This window comes from Cnephaeus nilssonii, assembly GCF_951640355.1.
Source record: "Cnephaeus nilssonii genome assembly, chromosome: 3".
NCBI classification, from domain to species: domain Eukaryota; kingdom Metazoa; phylum Chordata; class Mammalia; order Chiroptera; family Vespertilionidae; genus Cnephaeus; species Cnephaeus nilssonii.
This window is the reverse complement of record NC_137074.1, coordinates 3,792,727-3,806,266: the sequence shown is the minus strand read 5'-3', so window position 1 is coordinate 3,806,266 and position 13,540 is coordinate 3,792,727. Positions and strand designations below refer to the sequence as shown.

The following is a 13,540-nucleotide window of genomic DNA, read 5'->3' as shown; positions in this document are numbered from 1 at the left end:
CACCGGGCCTCTAGTAGAATTACATAATATTCTATGCCCTTGCTTTGTATTTACTTTGTAGTAGCATGAAAAAAATGGTCTTTTTTTTTTTAATTGGGCTTTACTCATTCCTCTTAGTGTTTTGATCTTCAAATCATTCTCTTTGAAGAATCTATTGAGGAATCAGCCTTAAGAAATGAAGAAAAAACTGACAACTGGTATAACTGGCAGAAATGGCTTTGCAGCTTGTCCAGCATCATTTTTCATTAACTTCACAAACTTCTGTATCTACTGTATGACCAACAATTCTACTCTGCAGTCAATTCCTATTTTGTAGGCGATGGGGGATTAACTATAAAGATAAGTGACAAGAGTTCCTACTATTAATTTTAAGGGGTATGTTCAGTAGAACGAATTTTATAAGTGGTTGGTTCATTAATAAATACTTTCCTCCAGTGATAACTGCTCAAAAGGGCCTCGCACTGTACACATACCCATGCCTGTGTGTGCAGAGTGAGCTTCCCGGTGGCCCACAAATGGTTAGCAGTGAGTTCCTATACGAAGCTACTGGAGAAGTGTGGGAAATGCAATAAGGTGAACAGGGAAGGCAACTAATTTGCACTTTATACTTCTCTGAATATTTTTTCCTCTTATGAGCATGTATTTTGGAGTTTTAAAAAATTAATACTAATATATCTGTAGTATGACTTTCAGAAATCAGTATTAACATCCAGGATTCAGAATTCTCTAGTCCAGTGGTCAGCAAACCGTGGCTTGTGAGCCACATGAGGCTCTTTGGCCCCTTGAGTGTGGCTCTTCCACAAAATACCACGGCCTGGGCGAGTCTATTTTGAAGAAGTGGCGTTAGAAGAAGTTTAAGTTTAAAAAATTTGGCTCTCAAAAGAAATTTCAATCGTTGTACTGTTGATATGTGGCTCTGTTGACTAATGAGTTTGCTGACCACTGCTCTAGTAAAAAATGATTGTCTCCAAAAGACATGCCTTTGGTATTTGAAAGGGACTTTAGTACTCAACATAATATACATAGGTAAAGGTAGCTACTACTTAAAAGAGATTTCTTTTTTCTTAGAAAGAGGACATTAGGAGAAAAAACAGTATCTTAGATAAAAACATACCTGAACTCCAACTCATTGTTTCGAGATTTTTGTTTTCCTTTACATTTTGGAGGCTGGCCTGTGAATATAAAAGTATTTGTTCCTGAAATCTGGACATAAAAATCTATGAGCTTGAAAGTAAAATAAAAAATAAGTAAATTGCATAAGAGAGCAAAGGAAGTAATATTGTGAGCATTAACTACAAACAGGTAAGCCAAAAATAAGCTACTGATGATGTTTGTCTATGTATGCTATGAAATTATTATCTACCTAATAAAAGAGTAACATGCTAATTGACCGTACCTTCGCAACACCCACCAGCCAATCAGGAGTGCGTATGCAAATTAACCCAACAAATATGGCAGGTTAATTTGCATATACAGCTGCCAAGCGGCATTCCACGCCACCCCAGCTGCTCCAAGCCTCTGGGCAGCAGAAAGGCGCCTCCAGGTCGGAGTGGAAAGGCGGCTCTGGCCAGAGCAAAGGCCATGCCGGCAGCCAGGGGAAGGAAGGCCCATTCTTGCACGAATCTTCGTGCATCGGGCCTCTAGTAAATTATAATGGTCATTATTATGTAGGCCTAGAGCAGATACAGAGATATAGGCTAAGTTACTGTTTTCAGGTAGTTTACAATTAGATGACAAGAAAAGACATTTGTTGCAATAATTAAACAGCAATCCCATTAAGAAGAAAAGGAAATACTGAATTACAGGCCCCGTGTTTCCTCTTGCTCCTCCAGCTCTACGAGCTCAGCCTTGTCCCCTGGCAGGAGGAGGGAGCCTGTGTGCTGCTGGGTGGGGACAGATGTGCAAAGTTGTGCAGAAGAGAGCACAGCAATGGGGTCAGGTGGATCTGATGAGAGCTTTGGGGAGAGACGCAGAGGCAAGTCAGAGCCCCTGTGTAAGGACGGGATGCGAGCCTGAGCTGGTTCTGGTGGCCTCAGAAAGCAAGAGGCTCTGGAAAGGCTGTAGAGTTCCAGTGCGACTTCTGCTGTGTGACCTGCAGCGAAACCACTGCACCCTGACCGCGGCACCTCAATTTCTTCCACTGAACATAGATGCTGAAGTGTGGATGGTACTTAAATTATTTAAATGTACTGTCTGATGATAACTGCCCAAGAAATATTGACAAATGTTTTATCCTCAAAGATTTTTCACGTGCTTTTAGAGTTGCATCAGGGAAGACAGCCACCTGCGCTTCCCCTCGTTCTAATGCTGGTACTGTGCTAACCAAATGGAAATGCTCAGGAATGGGATATGTGGCATGGGAGCCTAAGAAAAGACAGAACTGCAGGAAGCACAAGACAGAAATGGCTGCCAGAAGCAAAAACACTGAAAAGAAAACAAAAAAAAACAACAAAGGAAAGGGGGGCAACAGGAAGTTCATAATCTCCCTGTCAGAGCCCAGAAGGAATGCATGAAAGATGGAGGTAAGTAACTTGTGGGTAACAACAGCTATCTTAAGTAAGTCATCAAGAAAATCTGTATTTCCTTAGGTGTTTAAAAGGCAGGGAAGCATGTAATCCACTTTAGATGGATTTCCATCAAAACCTGGTAGTATCAAGGGAGATTGGGAAATAAATGAAGCGAAAATATTCAGGCTTCTGTGGGCCCTTCATTTCCCATGATGCCAATGCCGAGTCTATGAGGTCCTGCTGTGTCTGCCTGTTTCCTAGGGGCATAAGCAAACACATGCACCAAGCACAGACAATTTAAAGTAAACTAGGATGAGCCCTGCTGGCTTGGCTCAGTGGTTGAGCATCAACCTATGAACCAGGAGATAATGGTCGGGGCACATGCCTGGGTTGCAGGCTCGATCCCCCTATATGGGGCATGTGGGAGGCAGCTAATGAATGGTTCTCTCTCATCATTGATGTTTTTATCTCTATTTATTCCTTCTTCTCTGAAATCAATAAAAATATATATTTTTTAAAAAGTAAAGTCAGCTAGGATGAGCCTAAAGCATCCATTCTCAGTAGAGGTGTCATCACCCCCAACATGAGGCAAAAGTAGGTTTACAGTTATGAGTACGTGAAACAGTTTATTCTCGTGTTACTATTAATTATTGTATTATTTCCATACGAACAACTGTAAACCCACTTTTGCCCCCACCACAGTATATAAAGCAGAGATGTACATATAGTACATAAACAGATATACAAGATCTGTGGTATTAAGATTTCAAAGGGAGGCAATTAGAAAAAAAATAAAGTATAAAAAGGCTCCTTGGCTGGGGGAGATAATGATATAAAGGTTGAAAAACACTGGTCGGCAAACCGTGGCTCGCGTGCCACATGCGGCTCTTTGGCCCCCTGAGTTTTTAGCATAGGCCAGCTTAGGAGTACCCTAATTAAGTTAATAACAATGTACCTACCTATATAGTTTAAGTTTAAAAAATTTGGCTCTCAAAAGAAATTTCAATCGTTGTACTGTTGATATTTGGCTCTGTTGACTAATGAGTTTGCTGACCACTGCCCTTAGCCAGTTTGGCTCAGAGGATAAAGCGTCAGCCTGTGGATTGAAGAGTCCCAAGTTCCAGTCAAGGGCACATGCCTGGGTTACGGGCATGATCCCCAGTGGGGGTGGGGGGTGCAGGAGGCAGCCGATCAATGATTCTCTCTTATCTTTGATGTTTCTCTCTCTCTCTCCCTCTCCCTTCCTCTCTGAAATCAATAAAAATATATATTTAGAAAAAAAACCTCGCCAAATAGAAATTAGACAGTGAGCCAAGAAGAGCTTCATCTTTCCTTTCCATCAATTTTAGTTGGAGTTCCAAAATTAGATTTATTAAATAATATGAAAAGACTGAATACTGGTTTCAAATAAATAATCAATGTTTTAACACAGAAGCACTGCAAAGTAAAAGGAGAACAAGAGCAAATATAAGTGAGGCTTGTGCGAGTTTGGGGGCATAGAAGTTTAGACACCACCACATGAACTCAGCAATGATTTACAGGGAAAAACTCACCTGATGGTGGTAGAAATTCAGGATGACAGTCACAATCATCTATATTCAAAGCTTCATCTAACACCTACCCATGAAAATAAAATTAGTGAGACTTACAAAAGAAAAAAAAGTGAAAAAATAAACAGAGACATGAATAGCTAAATAATGAAGTGGATTATATCAGAATTTATTCAAGCGCCTAAAATAGCTAGGTGGTTATTAAGCCTAAGTGAATAAACACACAAAATGATAACTGACGATAAAAGATTATGGTATGACAAATTCTCCAATGACAATTCCATTTCTGACACCTAGCATGAGGCCAGGCCGGGAAGCTGTTCAGTACTGAGTCAGCACTATCACATCTTTCCTGAGGCTGCTCTCCCTAAATGAACACAGCTTCTCTGAGATTTTCATTATTAACAAAAGAACTATGCTCTGGTCTGGTTAGAGCATCTGCCTGCGCACTGTAGGGTCATGGGCTCGATTCCCAGTCCAGGGCACGTACTTGGGTTGCAGGTTTGATCTCTGGCCCCAATTGGGGCTTGTGTGGGAGGCAACCAATCAATGTGTCTTTCTCACATTGATATTTCTCTCTCTTTTTCCCCTCCCTTTCTTCCTCTCTTTCACTCTTTCTAAAATCAATAAAAATAATATCCTCGGATATTATTAACAAACAAATATAACTACAGAGTGGGTTTAAAAAGTTCCTTCAATGACTACTATCCATCTAACCCAAGACATCGTTTTCCTTTTCCCCATCAGACACTGGAGAGGAATATAAATGTGGACTTGGTGATATCTGCTGAGTTTTGAGCACACTACAGTTCAGAGAAAAACTCAGGTGCAGATTGCCTCGGACCCTGGTCCCAGGACCAGGTTAGAGGCCTAGCAGTGCCTAAGAAGCCATCAGACCAAGGTCCAGCTGAACACAGCACAGAATCAAGGGCTTTGGCTATGGTGAGGAGCAGCAGAGGCTGCAGAAACACCTTGGGCCGAGATAGGATGGGGTGGCTCCCAGGCCCAGCATGGCACAAATTGGGTGGGTGAATGGACTGGTGCAGTGCGGGGCAGCCATGGAGTCTGCAAAAAATAAAAGATAGGAAAAGAAAAATCCAAAGCATTGCAAGGGGTGGGGGGATTTGACCACCAGTCAAGGGCACATGCCTGGGTTGTGGGCTTGATCCCCAGTGCAGGAGGCAGCCAATCAATGATTCTCTCTCATCATTGATATTTCTATCTCTCCCTCTCCCTTTCTCTTCGAAATCAATAAGAAAATGTATTTTAAAAAAATTCTCTCTTAAAAAGAAAAAAGACATGTAAAGGGATCTCACTCATTTGTGGAATATAATGGACAACATAAACTGATGAACAAAAATAGAGACAGAGAAACATCAATCAGAACGTCAAACCTCAGGGAAGGTAGGGGACAGTGGGAGTAAGGGGGAGAGAGCAACCAAAGGACTTATATGCATGCATATAAGCCTAATCAATGGACACAGACAACAGGGGGATGGGGGCATGAATGGGAGGTCGGGGGTAATGGGGGAATAAGGACACATATGTAATACCTTAATCAATAAAGAAATTTTTAAATATATATATATTAAAAAAAAGATTCTCTCTTAAAAAAAAAAAGACATGTAAAAGGAAGGCATACAAAGAGAACCATCCAAGTGTAAAATAAAATTTAGAAAAAAATAGTTTGAAAATATACAAATGTGACTGCAAAAAAATTCTATAACAATGAAATATTATTTTTATGTAATTATAGGAGGTAGCCTGAATATTTAAAAGACAGAATCATTCTCTTGATATCAATAGGCAAAAAAAAAGGTTCATATCAACAAGATATTCAGTTTCCCCTTTCACCAAAATATTATTGCAAACATATGAGACTATACTGGAAATAATTTCATTTTTAGTTTTTAACTGAGCTTACCGTTAGTTGATGATTACCACCGTATGCCATTTCGTGGTAGCTTTCTCCGGAATCTCTTTCGATCTCTACAAAGTTAAGTGAAGTACTAAACGCAGGTGCTGCTAGACTAGGTGTGTAGACTCTGAGTGGGGATAAAAGGAATTATTATTTTATTTATATTGAATAGTATACTTTTTTTTAAAAAAGTTAACCTTCAAAGAAACAAGTTCCAGCAAATTCAGCCTTTTTTTCTTGAAAACAAGATCATTTTAAAAGAATCCCTACTGCCCTAGCTGGCTTGGCTCAATGGATAGAGCCTGCCGACTGAAGGGTCCCAGGTTTGATTCCCATCAAGGGCACATACCTGGGTTGTGGGCTCAATCCCCAGTGGAGGGTGTGGGGGAGGCAGCTGATCAATGATTCTCTCTCATCGTTGATGCTTCTCTCGCTTTCTCTCCCTCTCCCTTCCTCTCTAAAATCAATAAAATATATATATATATATATATATATAAATAAAATAAAAGGATCCCTATCTCCGAGAGTGGGCCTTATACATAAACATTATTTTACATTTGGTATTAAAATCCAAAATATAATTTAAAAAACTTAAAATAGATTAAGAACAGCTCAAGAAGTGTATTCTGGTTCCTAATATTAAAATAAGTAAGTCTCCTTGTTTTAAATTAACAGCTTCAGTATCTTAAGCATGTGAGGAAAAGCTTAATCTTATTTAATTGTTAAGTAACAAATGCAGACCCTGGGTGCTATTGGCTTTACTGCAAGCATACGAAAGTCTATCTGCCGCCTACTAGTATTTCTAACAGGAAGCATCTCAGCCTTTGAAAAAAATACCGGGAGTCTAGAGGCAGTTGTTTCCAGAAGAGGCTAAGGGTTAAAAGGCAAAGACTGTGTCCTTGCTCTCTGCTGTCAGGACCATCCAGATGGCCAAAACTGGTCCCATTCAAACACAGTAATATCCTATAATCATTTCACTCCTTCCCATAGGCTAAAGCTACTGATCGCTAATATATACATATGCAAATAGTTCAGTAAAAGAGTGGGCAAAATACATTTGGCAATTCACAGGTCACCTCATCTTAGTCAGGAACACTTTAAAAACCACCTATCATCCTCCACCCACAACTTCATTGTGGTTGCTATTAGCTACTAAAGCATCAAACACAGAGATTCTTAAACTCACAGGGCAAAGCCATTCCTAATAACTTACCTGCTTTCATAAAAGACTTTAACTGGATTCCTAGTTGATGTCCCGCCTATAAAAATCAATCACATACACAGTAAACAGTGCATTGGTAACACATACTGTAAAAGATTTTCAAATTCAGAGAACTGAAAAGTAAGCCTAACCAATTTTACATTTTGAGATGCTTTTAGTTGATGAGCTTGTTAACAAAATGTTCTACAGCCATTATTTGAAATCCCATTGGATGTGATCACTGACTAGATGCAGCACTCTGAAGTGTGAATCAGAGACGGTACCTGTTTCAAGGAGCTCACAATCTTATGATCACGTTATGTTGGATGACATTTGCTAGTGAAACAGAACACTCAGCTCAGCTCTATAAGACACCAAATACCCAGAGAAGAAAAAACAGGAAAGACCTACACTGAGTGTAGAGTAAGGGGTTGTAGAATTCCTAGCCTGCACAGCAAATTTCTGAGATATATAAAATCAGCCACAAACTTGGTGCAAAAACACCAAACAATGCTATTGAAGGGGCTTTTCTTCAGGAAATAACTATAATAATAAAGGAGATAATTTTAAAACAATTTTGTTTCAAAAAGGATGTAATTTATTTCAAAATTCAAGAAGGAATACTTTCTATGCAAGAGTATATAATAATTCATTGATGAATGTTTCAAATAAAAATATCAATCATTTATAATTATCTAATGGAATATAACATTAATATAATTCTAGATAGAAATGGAAACTTAAGTGACTCAACCAAGATAACAAAGTAAGTTCAAATCATCTGAGCATTGATTTGTGGTCCTCCATTAATCCAAGAAGCCCACCCTCAAAAGTTTTAAAGGAATTTGACTGATACCGAAAGAATCTTAGGTGAAATACCTTGCAGATCTTCTATTTGTTTTTGTAACTTGACATGCTGCTGAATTAGATCGTTGATTCCCTCAGGGTCATTTTTACAGAGTTTTTGAGCTTTAATGTTTGCTTGCAGGGCCCAGTCATATTCTCCCAGCATAGAAAGAGCAGCACAATAACGATAATGACCCTGTTCCAAAAAGATAAATTTAATTTTTCTCAAAAATATGCTTAAGTTAAATGAAATCAATAAGGAAAAATATTTCACTTGAAATCTGATTAGTTACTTAAAGTGTTAAATTAGAACCTACCAATGAAAAATGAATAAAAATGTTAATACCTCTCAGGATATAAAATTACCGAAATGAGCTAGGTGAAAAGCGATGAACAGTATTCATAATAATGTTTAACAACTGCCTAGGGATCAGTATTTTCACTTAAAGAGATTTTTTTGTATGCCCAAAGAAAAAAATTCAACCTTTATTATATTTTACTAAAGAGTGAAATAATTTTTATTCCAAATAAAGTATAAAATAATTCATATAAATAACATAAATTTGCTTCACAATACTTCAAGGCAGTAGTAGTCTCCGCGTGATTACATTCCTTACAGTTTGGAAACCCATGGAATCTGAGAGCTGGAAGGACAGTCAGCTAGTGCAGCAGCTTTCCCACCTCTGCAGAGGAGCATGGGCCCATGTGAGGGTAAAGCTAAGCTAGCCACCGCTCTCTTAGCAGCTTTTCATTCTTTTTTTCCTCTACGTGTATTAGTTGGCTTTAAGAAAGAAAAGGTCCAAAACCACTGATTTACTCTTAATTCTAATGATCAGTTTTTTTGTTCTGTTCTGTTTTTGCTACAGAACCACAGCCCTGGCTGGCCCCATTTATGCATTTTGGGAAATCTTCTGTATCAAGCATGAACATTTTAATCTAGAGAGCTAACATGATCAAACCTGGGCTAACGAACTCTCCTCTAGCCAGCTACTCACAAACCAAACTCCCATTTCAGGCACAGCATCTCCACTTGAGCAGTGACTTCCAAGTGAAAAGGTTAGGAACTTGCCTAATGTCACTCACTCACAGGCCAAACAAAGAACCTGATCTATTATTCTGGGGCCAGAGCTCTTTCCTCTTTACTGCACACTTTACAAAGACCATTCTGATTCTGAGATAAAAACAAACAAACAAACAAAAAAACCTCAGAGATACAGGCAATAGTATGGTGATTACCAGAGGGAAAGGGAGGTAGGGGAGGCAAAAAGGATAAAGGGGGGTAAATAGTATAGTGATGGGAGGAAACTTGATGGGGAACACACAATATAATATGCAGTTGATGTATTAGAGAACTGTACACCTGAAACCTATGTAATTTATGAACCAATGCCATCCTAATAAATCCAATACAAAGGAATGTACAAAAAATACTAATTGGGAAAAAAAGAAAACTATCCTTTAATTTAATGAAAATATACCTTACGAAGCACAATGGTGGATACATGTCATTATAAATTTGTCCAAACCCATAGAATGTACAACACCAAGGCAGTGAACCCCAAGTTAAACTGGACTTTGGGTGATGATGATGTGCCTGTGGAGGTTCATCAATTTCACACTGCACCACTCTATAGGGGGATGCTGGCAATCGGGGAGGGTATGTGTGAGTGGGGTAATGGGATTATGGGAAATCTCTGTACCTTCCTTCTGTTAATTTTGCTGTGAATCTAAAACTGTTCTTAAAAGAAGAGTAAATATTTTGTTTGATAAACTAAGACAGGAGTAAACATTCTAAATAAGGTACTCAAAGTAATTTTAAAAGTTTAGTACTCTTTTTCTAAGTTGATACTAGATTAAAATAGCAAAAGATATCTCTGGAAAACCAATATCATGGTCTAGGTTTTAGTATTAAGAATTCTACCATCCATTCATTCTTAAAATATTTATGGAGCAGTTGCCAAATGCCAGGTGCAGAGGTCAGCAAAGACTGTTCAAGCACAACAATGACTTATATTGAAAACAGCAACAAACATCACCCTCAATCCAGTTTTGTCTTTTACTTGTAATGGATCCTTGCAAAGTCACTGTACTTTTCTGAGACTTAATTTCTTTATCTGTAAAATAATGTATTTAGAAAGTGACTCCAAAAGTTGGATGCAGAAGTCCTCTTGAGAAATTTCATAATTCCCAGATTTTACACCCTTAGACCACCTGAATCACAAATTGAAGGCTCTAAAATTCTCTGACTCTACTCACTCTGGCTTAAAAACAAATTATGGCCCTGGCTGGTGTGGCTCAGTTGGTTTGAGTGTCATCCCATTCACCAAAGGTGGAGGGTTCAATTTCTGGTCAAGGCATCTGATCAGGGCATGTACAGGAGCCAACTGATCAATGTTTCTCTCTCTCTCTTTCTCTCTCCCTCTCCATTCCCCTCTCTCTAAAAATCAATGAAAACATATTTTTAAAATAAATCAACAAAAGCATATCCTTGGGTGAGGATTAAAAAATAATAACTTAAAAATAATCTACACTAATAAAAGAGTAAGATGCAAATTGACCATACCTGCACGACGCCCACCAGCCAATCAGGAGCGAGTATGCAAATTAACCCAACAAAGAGGACGGAGTAATTTGCATATGCAGGCGTCGAGCGCCCCGCCCCAGCTGCTCTGGGCCTCTGGGCAGTGTGGGAAGGCGGAAAGGCAGTTCCGGGCCGGAGCGAAAAGGGGGCTCCGCCAGACCGAAGGCGGTGCCGGAGAGAATAAGGAAGGCCCATTCTTGCACGAATCTTCGTGCATCGGGTCTCTAGTAATAAATAAAAGCAAATTATGAAAAGCCAGAAATGAAGTCTGAAACATGAATCTTTCTGAGTCTTAACGAAGCTCTGCTTTTAAAAAACTCAGACTATTTTTATAATTTAGGAAAATATAAATTACTATAACAAACACCAGAATTAACTGTTAACATTTTGTTGTACTGGCTTCAGATTCTTTAATGCAAGAAATAATACTATACAAATATGGCTGAACTCTCCTTTGTACTTTTAATCTTTCCTGTCTCTCACTGCCCAGAAGCAAACACTATCATGAGTTTGATAAGTATTTTTCTAGAATATTATGCTTTTACTGCTTTGTTCATTCAATATTGTTTTTTAAATCTATTGATAAGCCAGTTAATTCATTTAAGCTGTAATCTAGTGTTCAATTCATTCACTAAGTCAACAAATATTTACTTAATGAGTGCCTGTATGTGTCAGGCAGTCCAGATTCAAGAATGAACCAAACAAAAAACCTGTCCTGATGGAGCTCACATTGTACTGGAGACACACACACCATAAGCAACATACTGTAAATAGTGCATACTAGTACAATATGTTTACTAACAATAAATGCCAAGAAGAAGCGAAGTCAAGCAGGGAAAGAGGAGAGCCAACGTCTAGGAAGGGCAGCTTGGCATGTAGCACTGTGGCCAGGGAAGGTTTCACTGTGAAGAGTACCTGCAGTGAAAACGAAAGGAAGCCAGGGGGCCAGGGGGCCAGCTCGTGCTCTGGGGAAAGGCATTCTCATTCCAGGCACAGGGAAGAGCAAGTACAAGTGGGGAGTGGGCCTGGCATGTTTAAGGAACTGAAAGGAGAGCAACGGACCAACAAAGAGTGAACGAGGGAGTGAAAAAAGGGGAGAGCAGAAGATCTGAGGTCAGAGAAATAATGGTTGTTCAAGACAGGGGACAGATCTGATAGAGCCTGGTAACCAAGTGAAAAACCACAATCATCACTGCTTCATTAATGGATACTTAGATATTTGCACTTCTGTACCATTAAAACATGGTGCAATGACCAACCTGTACATCTCACTATACACACATAAGCAAGAATGTTTGTTGGGTTCACGCTTAGAATCAAGTAATGACTGCGTACGCACATCATAATGCTCTCCAATGTGCTTGTAACCAATTCAACCCACTGGTTTATCGAGGGTTCCTGTTGGTACAGACACTCACCAGTACTCAAGGCTATTGTCTCGTTAATTTTTGCCAATCTGAACGACCCAAACAGTATCACATTGTTTTATTAACTCATGTACATGTAGGTCTGTTTGGAGGCTCTCTAGGTTTCGTTTTTCTGTCTCTGTACTATTTTAATGACTGGGAAACAGGGCTTAGCGTTTTTCTATTTCCCATTCAGAATTCTTCTGTGAAATGCTTGTTTATTGGCCTATTTCTACCGAGCTTTTTATTTAGCTCTTTGCATATTCTAGATATAAATCCTATCAATTATATAAGTTATATATATTACAAATGATCTTCCAGACTATGATTTCATTCATGGTGTGTTTTGACATACAAGAGTTTTTAAGTTTGATAGAGTCAAATTTATGTTTTCTCTAAGAATTTATGTACAAACACCATCTTCTATAGCTCCTTCTAAGCTTTACGTTTCACTTTTCAGTAGGTCTGTAATACATCCAGAGGAGATGCTGACAGCTCAGTGATTAAAGTGCCTTCAAGGGCCTCAAGGTTCCTCCGGGCGACCTGTGCCCTCAGACACTTGCAGCCTCGCTCTAGATGAAATCATTCTGTAACTGTACAACAGTCCGCCTCCTTTCTGACTATGGAACTGAAGAGCCCTATTTTATCCACATCTCTACATGCAAATGTACATCCTGTCATTAGATTTTTCTCCAAGTTGTATGGCATTATTTGCCCAAGGTAAAATATAAAAGAAACCTACCTTTGGCCAGTTGTTCTTCAGAATAATGGCTCTCTTTCCATCACCAAGTGCATTTCTAAGAAGAAAAACAAGAAATAAAATATTCATTTTTATTTTAATATAGGTACATAGATCATCTTACATTTCTATTTGTACTTTTTGAATTTTCCATATATAATCTAGTTAATTTTTTTTTTTAATTTTTAAGCATCCATATATGTCCATTATAGGAAATTTGGAAAATACAGAAAAGTAAAACAAAGGGAAAAAGGCATCCAGAGTCACAGTCACAACTACTCAGGAATAACTACATTTCTGGGATATTTCCTGCACATATCTTATCTACACCTCACTCTATGCCCAACTTGTTATTCATTGTATAGTTTTTTTGCACTATTTTTGTGTATTAGCAAGACTCCAGAAATAAACTCCCAGATCTTTCACACAACACCTCTGCTAAGCTACAGTGGACAGAGCATGAAAGCGGGGACTTGAAACAATGAAGCCCAATCCCTGTGAGCTGTTAGAAAGTTAAAACCTCTTCCGGCCTGCTTTCTCATCTAAAATGAGACCTGAGGGAATCCTCACTCTGAAAAAGAGATTACAAGAACAAAACTCGGTAACATACTACCACATAACAATACCCACTAAAAGGCTATATACTTTTTTTTTTTTTTTAAGAAAACACTATCTAAAGATAGATGAGCTGATCAACAGAATGGGATATGGAAATCAGAAACAGACCTTACCCACACAGTCACCTGATCTATACGACCAAGGTGACATCACAGGACACGGAGAAAAGGCGCT

The 13,540-nt window shown here is 38.8% G+C and overlaps 1 protein-coding gene across 1 annotated transcript in view; it reads right to left on the bottom strand.

The window, feature by feature from the left end:
* Window positions 1-13,540, bottom strand: part of TTC3 (tetratricopeptide repeat domain 3) — a 92,247-nt gene that overhangs the window by 49,537 nt on the left and 29,170 nt on the right. Inside the window, 6 exon segments of the mRNA XM_079766354.1 lie at window positions 1,115-1,172; window positions 4,061-4,124; window positions 5,982-6,102; window positions 7,189-7,234; window positions 8,056-8,218; window positions 12,752-12,806. Coding sequence (XP_079622480.1) covers window positions 1,115-1,172; window positions 4,061-4,124; window positions 5,982-6,102; window positions 7,189-7,234; window positions 8,056-8,218; window positions 12,752-12,806 — 507 coding nt within the window.